Source organism: Grammomys surdaster, unplaced genomic scaffold (genome assembly GCF_004785775.1).
Source record: "Grammomys surdaster isolate TR1022 unplaced genomic scaffold, NIH_TR_1.0 437, whole genome shotgun sequence".
NCBI classification, from domain to species: domain Eukaryota; kingdom Metazoa; phylum Chordata; class Mammalia; order Rodentia; family Muridae; genus Grammomys; species Grammomys surdaster.
Genome location: NW_021604856.1, coordinates 41,045 through 48,987, shown reverse-complemented (window position 1 = coordinate 48,987; position 7,943 = coordinate 41,045). Strand labels below are relative to the sequence as shown.

The 7,943-nt window shown below is 47.5% G+C and overlaps 1 protein-coding gene across 1 annotated transcript in view; it reads left to right on the top strand.

Annotated features, from left to right (window-relative positions):
• Positions 1-1,635, top strand: part of Snx1 (sorting nexin 1) — a 39,137-nt gene extending 37,502 nt beyond the window's left edge. Inside the window, exons 13-15 of the mRNA XM_028781453.1 lie at positions 140-220; positions 538-609; positions 1,200-1,635. Of these exons, the coding sequence (XP_028637286.1) occupies positions 140-220; positions 538-609; positions 1,200-1,250 (204 nt within the window). The 3' untranslated portion in view covers positions 1,251-1,635. The remainder of the gene's footprint in view (positions 1-139; positions 221-537; positions 610-1,199) is intronic.
• Positions 1,636-7,943: the final 6,308 nt, after the last annotated feature.

The following is a 7,943-nucleotide window of genomic DNA, read 5'->3' as shown; positions in this document are numbered from 1 at the left end:
TGTCTCTCTGTCTCTGCCTCTCTCTCTCTCTCTCTCTCTCTCTCTCACACACACACACACACACACACACACACGAGTCGAGCACTGTGCTCCAGAACTCCGTCCCAGACCTTATGCAAGCCTCTCCTTCTCTTCCTAGTGGGAATCTCGGGTGACTCAGTATGAAAGGGACTTTGAAAGGATTTCAACAGTTGTCCGAAAGGAAGTGACACGATTTGAGGTGAGCTAGAAGCCATGCGTCCTGTGTGTACCTGGTTTCTGAGGTATGGTGGCTATCTTACATTTGCTGCTGGACACAAAGCAGTGTCAGGAGCTGCTGTGTGTCCTTCCTCCTCCACCACCCTCTCCTTGCCCTCTAAGAAAGCTCGTAGAGCTTTGGCAGAGGTTGTTTGGCTGGAAATGGTAGCTGTTAAAGCTACTGGCTCTATTTTCCAAGACTGTGCAATAAACACTTGGTCAGCAGTAAACACCACCATCCCACCAAAATGGGAAGGAACACCTGACCGTGTGGTCAGTATAAAATCCTGTCTCCTATAGAAAGAGAAATCCAAGGACTTCAAAAACCACGTGATCAAGTACCTAGAGACACTCCTACATTCCCAGCAGCAGGTATGTAATTATGCATAGCTCTGGCCCCCCATTTCCTGCCTCAGATGACAGCTGTCTATTTGGGACTTTGGTGACTAGATGTGGGGGTCCTGGTTCTGAGGTAGGAGGCTCTGCTGTAGTTGATAATTGAAAACAGGCCTTTGGTGCTCCATCTCAGTGAGGGGAACTCTGTTGCCCTCTTTCCACTGAGCCGTGTCTCCTCCCGCTGCTGCCCTCAGTCTACAGTTTATTTTCAGGGACCTTCATCTCTTCTTTCACTGCTAATGTAGCTCTTATCCTCTGAGGCCCACCCTGTGGTACGGTCCGCCCCTCTGGTTTCTGAGGCTCTAAGCAATCTGTGGAACAATGGTACCATTGTGAGGTGCAAACAGAGACTGCCTTTGAACTTGGGACAGAAACTGATGCCTCCTTAAGTCTAGAGGGAGGAGAAAGATTGTGGCTTCTGCATCTGCTCCAAATGCCTTCCTCTTGGGCGGCTGTGATGCATGGGGTATGCCATGGCACTGACCTCTCCTCCCTGCCAGGCTAGCTCGGGCCCCGCTCTGCCACTAGGTGGGGCACTTGCTTACTGCCTCCCTGCTTCTTTGCAGCTGGCAAAATACTGGGAAGCCTTCCTTCCTGAGGCAAAGGCCATCTCCTGAGGGACCAAGGATACCAGAGCCTACCTTCGTGACGCTGCCTTTTTATACATTGTCCTCCTCCTCTCGGTGGACCCCAACTGATGCCCCTGCCTCGGCTGGACCTAGCCCTTCCACTCGGCCCCACAGACAAACTGTTCCCAGTTACTCTAACCAACATTTCATTTAGCTTCCACATATATTTTCTTACCTAAGAGAATAGTTTCCTGCTTTAAGCAAAAGACCTACAATAGGTGGTGGAATAATAGGTTAGGGGTGGAGTGTTGATATAAATATATAAATACAAATGTATATTTTTCAGGATGTGGTTTAGGAACTGGGAATAACGTTTTCTGTTACTCCTGATGGTGCCATGAAAGATTATGTAATAAAATATTTGAAAATCAGGTCACAGGACTCAGCATGGTAGCACTTTTTGCTCTCTGCTGGAAAGCAGTTGGGAAGATCTAGAGTGCTCCTAACCAAGAGGTTGCCAGCTCTAGTAGGTTTGCCTCCACAGGCACTGAAGGCCTGCTGCTGCCTTCCTGTGGAACTGGAGTTTCTTCTCTACCTGCCTCGGCTCCCTGCTCAGAGCGTCTCTTAGTCTGTTTGAGTCTTGTTCCTACTTCCTTTTGTTGTTGTTGTTGTTGTTTGTTTTGTTTTGTTGTTTTTGTTTTTTTGAGACAGGGTTTCTCTGTATAGCCCTGGCTGTCCTGGAACTCACTCTGTAGACCAGGCTGGCCTCGAACTCAGAAATCTGCCTGCCTCTGCCTCCCAAGTGCTGGGATTAAAGGCGTGTGCTACCACTGCCTGGCTTGTTCCTACTTCTAGAGGAAGGAGCTCCAAGGTAGACTTAGGACTCTAAAGCCTGTTCTGTAAAGGAGGCTAACCTGGCCTTCTGTCCCTCTTCTCTAGGCCTGAAGAGTTCTCTGGCCTGTTCCATGTTCTAATCCTCCTCTTCTTCCCATCAGAGCAGGTACCCAGGCTGGAGGGAGAGTGTATTCATTAGCATCTAGGCATGTGCTTGCTTAGCATGTGTGGTATGTGGGTCCAGTCCCCAACCCCACACAAAGGGAAGGGACCTCCTCCTCAGGGCTGCTCCTGTTCCTGTGTAAAGACTGGCTGCTTTGTCCCTCCAGACAGGAGAATCACAGAGCACCTTAAGCCTTTCAGAGTTCAAAGACACTTTACTAGTGTGTCTGAAAGAGTGTGTCCTCTAGAGCCCCAAGTGCATGGGCACAAGCCAGGAGTGTTTACACCAGTCAAAGTCTGGCCAGGGAAGGTTGGAGTCTAAGACCAGCCATTGCTGGGCCTGCCCTCAGCAATGTCTACAGCCCCAGTGGCACAAGCTATCGAGGGGTAGGAGGCTCCTTGGTGAGAGAAAACAGAATGTCTGCTGTGAGGATCCTGCTCTCCGGCACCCCACTCTCCAGAGAAGCCTCACAAAGCTCCCGGACCTCCTGCCTCACAGTGGGTGCTACTGCTTGGGGACAGCACTGACTCGTGGCTCTCACACTGGCACCAGGAGAGGGAGGCACTAATGCTGCAGCTGTTATGTCAGCAGTTTAATGACAGAAAAGGTGGTCAGCCCCAGCTGCCTCCCCAGGCCATTACCACCTGTGATTTTCTCTCTCAGTCCTTTCTACATGCTAACTTCCACATAGTTAAAATTACACAACGGGTTCTGGATCCTGCGTTGATCATTCAGCATTACATCAGATGCACTTTCCCTGTGTCTTTTGTAACCTTGTCATTTTTAAGGCTTCCATGACTGGGTGTAGTAAAGAACACATTTAATCCTAGTATTCTGTGAGTTCAAAGCCAGCCTACTCTACATAGCGAGACCGTGTCTCAAACAAAGACAGGCAGGTTTCTATGGAAACCATAACTCAGAGTCATCACTGCTGGATCCTCGGTTGAGGAAGAGTCGGACATCTGTTATTTTTTTGTTTGTTTTTTCGAGACAGTGTTTCTCTGTGTATCCCTGGCTGTCCTGGAACTCACTCTGTAGACCAGGCTGGCCTCGAACTCAGAAATCCGCCTGTCTCTGCCTCCCAAGTGCTAAGACTAAAAGCATGTGCTACCACTGCCCAGCAGACATCTGTTATTATAATTTCACAAAGAATTCTTTATGAAAGTTTCCAGTGTTGAGATTTTACCCCACTTACTTGTTTGTTTGTTTGCTTGCTCGCTTTTGAGTTAGAATCTTGGGTAGCCCACACTGGTTTTGAATCTGCTATGTAGCTGGCCAGTGGTGGCGCATGCCTTTAGTCCCAGCACTTGGGAGGCAGAGGCAGGCGGATTTCTGAGTTCGAGGCCGGCCTGGTCTACAGAGTGAGTTCCAGGACAGCCAGGACTACACAGAGAAACCCTGTCTTGAAAATCAAGCTTGGATTTGAACTCCTTATCCTCCTGCCTAAGCCTCCCAAGTGCTGGGAGACATTTGTGCACCAACATACCTAACACACTTTATCTGTAGTATTTACATGTATTTTCTGAATCATTTGAGAGCAAATTGCAGACATTACCAGTTTCCCAAAAATTTCAGTATGCAGTTCCATAAGAACAATATCCCATTATAATTTAAATAAAGTTGTTAAAACCAACAAGTTGGGGGCTGGGGAAATGCTCAGTGGTTAAGAACACATGCTGCGGGCTGGTGAGATGGCTCAGTGGTTAAGAGCACTGACTGCTCCTCCAGAGGTCATGAGTTCAAATCCCAGCAACCACATGGTGGCTCACAACCATCCACAATGAGATCTGATGCCCTCTTACAGGATGTTTGAAGACAGCTACAGTGTACGTACATGTAATAAATAAATAAAAAAAACTTTAAAAAAAAAAAAAAAAAAAAGAACACATGCTGCTCCAGCAGAAGACTCAAGTTCCAAGCTTCATGTCGGACAGCCCACAATTGCCACTAATTCACTCCAGGGATTCAACTCTTCTGTGATCTCCAGGTACCTGCTCTGACGTGCGCGCACACACAGACACGCGCGCACACACACACACACACACAGACACACACACACACACACAAGGTTTAACTATACAATTGTTATTTAGCAAATTACTCATACTTAAATTTGTCCATTGTCTAAAGTGTGTCCTTGTAGCCGTTCTTTTTCCTGTGCAGGGTTGTGAGTTATAGAACACTGCCATGATTACATATTGGGTGTTAATATGGAAGACTTCCATCTGCCTTGGTCTTTCATTACCATGGCATTTTTGAAGCATGAAGGCCCTCTTCTGGCTTCTGCGGACATATATACACATAAAAATCAATCAAAGAAACTTTTAAGTGGAGCAGCCAGGCATGGTAACACAAAACTTTAATCCCAGCACAAGGGAATAGAAACCAGAGGATCCTGCTGGCTGCAGACTGCCCTGGTCATTACATGGAGTTTTAGGCCAGCTGGGGCTGCATAGTGAGACCCAGTGTCAAACAAAAAATAGTGAGTGAGGCCATCACATGTTCACTGAGAAAGAGCTTTGAGAACAGGGGCTATTCCATGCTGCTTTGGGGGAGGGTCTCATACTCTACCAAATGAGCTATCTGGACACACTTGAGACTTTTAAATGAAAGGTATGGAGAGAAGTCTGCATTTTCCCTGGCATGACCCTTGGGTTATCTCCACCTGCCCACACTCCCATCCCCCCCACACACACACACTCTTGATGTCATCTGAAGATTAGAGCCTGGTTTTCAGTGTAAGTGTTTAGTGACAGAGTAACCTAGGAGCTAAGATAGACTCAAAAGTGTCAAAGTTATTTTATTTTGTTTGTTTTGTTTTTTGGGGTTGATTTGGTTTTTGGTTTTTTGATACAGATTTTCTCTTTGTAGCCCTTATGTCCTGGAACTCACTCTGTAGACCAGGCTAGCTGCAAACTCAGAGAGATCCACCTGCCTCTGCCTCCCGATTGCTGAGATTAAAGGTGTATGCCACCACTACCCTGCGACTTTGGGCTCTTGTTAGAATTCCAGTCTGTAGCTGGGAAGCCTAAGTAAATGAATAATGCCCTTGAGAAAGGCTGTGCTGCTGGAGATGTGTTCAGGGTGGAGTCAAGTCCTGACAAAGCAGACCACGGTGAGTGAGGGAGTGGTCCCTGATGAGCAAGCTCTGGGTACACAGGAGGCTTTGCACAAGATGCTGAGATTTTCCCCACCAGCCTTGAGAAGGGAAAGGGATGGGAGACAATGAGTCCCCTCGAGCAGAGAAGGACATATCTTTGCTGCAGTTGGTGTTCATGTGACCCTCAGACTTGGTCCCTGGAGACACTGGTAGAGCCTCTCCATGCTTGGGCAGGTCAGGCCAGGGCTGCGTGGTAGATAAGAACAAGCTGGCTCATCCTCTGAACCGTGGGACACGTCACCTCCCAGTGCCCAGCCCTGTCAGCTGTGTGGCTCTATGTTGGCACTGTCCACCAAGCCGTGAGCTGCAAGGTCCGGGGCAATAGCTCAGGCTCACAACAGGTGCCAAACATGCAGGCTCTGTCGCAGTTGGGTATAGTTACCTAACTGCAAAGACCCTAGCTCACCCTGCGCTGTGTATCTCCCTTCACAATGGTGGTAACACCTCTTGAAAGGTAATTCCAAATCTGCCCTTCCCATCCTCATTTCTGTCAGCTCTGGGCTTTGTGGCTGTGACATCCCCTATTTCTTAGCCCCCATTCCTTTTTTTTTTTTTAAATATGTATGTGTTCCTAAGTGTACATATATATACCATAACCCATGGAGGTCATGTTTGGGTCCCCTGGAAATGGAATTACAGGTGGTTGTAAGCTGCCATCTGGGCACTAGGAATTGAACCCAGGTCCTCAGCAAGAGCAGTAAGTGCTTTCAACTGCTGAGGCCTCTCTGCAGCCCCTCCAAATCCATCTTTGTCTTCAGTCGTAACACGCCTTCCTGAAACAGTCATTTCCAACACTCTGGATGGGCGTAGACAGGTGTGGGTAGATGTGGGAGAGTCGTTCACTTAAGATCCTCATGAACGCCGGGCAGTGGTGGCACACGCCTTTAATCCCAGCACTCGGGAGGCAGAGGCAGGTGGATTTCTGAGTTCGAGAGTTCGAGGCTAGCCTGGTCTACAGAGTGAGTTCCAGGACAGCCAGGGCTATACATAGAAACCCTGTCTTGAAAAACCAAAAAAAAAGATCCTCATGAACACTTCTAGAAACTAGGTACTAAAGACATCTACATGTCCGTTGGGAAGGGGTTAGATGAGGTATGGTACAGTGACCCAATTAGATACCACAGAGACAGAAGGAAAATATTTTCTGAAAAAAGCAGGCGATAGAATTGCAATCAACATGATCCACGCATTTAATAAAACTATGATTGGGAAGGCCACTGACTGAATTGTTAAGTACAGTTACCGCTAGAAATGGAATTTTTCATTACTTTTACTTTTTTATGTCATTTTTGTATTGCTTAAGTTTTCTGTATTTATAATCAGGAAGATCAAATAAAGCAATATCTCAGTATGGACGAAGAGCTCTACACATCCTTTAACGTGTAAACTTTATGATAGGAATGGGACTCTCACCCCTGCACATCCCTTGATGGGATGGATATACATGTATCTGTCCTCTTGGCCATTGGTCCTTCCTGCCTTGTGTCCTGACACTCCAAGAAGACTTCATCAACTTCCTGATTGTCACCTGAAGACCATGGACTGCTCCAAATTATTGCCTGTGGATCCTCCAAGGCCACTCCCTCCAACCCCCAACAGGGTTTCTCTGTGTAGCCCTGGCTGTCCTGGTACTTGATCTCTAGGTCAGGCTGGCCTTGAATTCAGAGATCTGCCTACCTCTGCCTCCAAGTGCTGGGATTAAAGATATGTGCCCAGCTCACAAAGGCCATTTTTCAAGCATTCCAGATATCTGGGCAAATGTAAGGTTTAACGGGCCTTGCTGTGGTGGTAAGACTGTTTGGCAACTTTGGTTGAGCCTGCAGGCTATCAGATGATAGCTACCTACCCCATGAGATTTGCCTCCTACAAGCCTCATCACTCTAACCCTTGTTTGGTTTGGAAATTGCCCTTTTGCTATGAAGACCAGATCTCCTGAACAGAAAGCACCACTCACCCAAGGCAGCTCAGAGGCAGCCAGTAGCTTACCTTCCAAAAGATATACTCTGGGTCCAGAAAAAAACCCACAGAAAAACCCTATTCAGTCTGAGTCAGGACCTTTCCCTAAAGAAATCTGACAACTGTTTCCAAATGACTGTTCCCCCTGAGCTTCAAAGCCCTCAGCTTCCCCTTGCCTTATGAGTAGCTGCAGTCAAGACCACAGGGGCCCAACCAGCCTGTCTATCTACTGGGGAACATCACTAGAAAAACATGAAGCACAAGGCAGCCAGGAACATGTGCAGGGCAGGGTGTCCCCCAACAGCCACTGCCACTGTGGAGTCTAATTATTAACTACAATAAGAACTGTCATCTGAACACTCTGATATGCCAGGCACTGAGCTCTGGCGGTAAGACCTCACTCTGCCAGGTGGGCATCATCTACCATAAGAGCTACTTGAAGTAGTTTGCTCAAGGAGATAGCCCAGAATGAATTCCTAACTCAAGCTTTTCTGCTCCATTACGCCTCATACAAGGTAGACAGACATTGTCAAGAGGAATCGGCTTAGACTATTAAGCTATTTTATGTTGGCCTTTTGAGATGGTTTCATAAAACTCAGGCTGGCCCCTAATGCACTATATAGTAAAG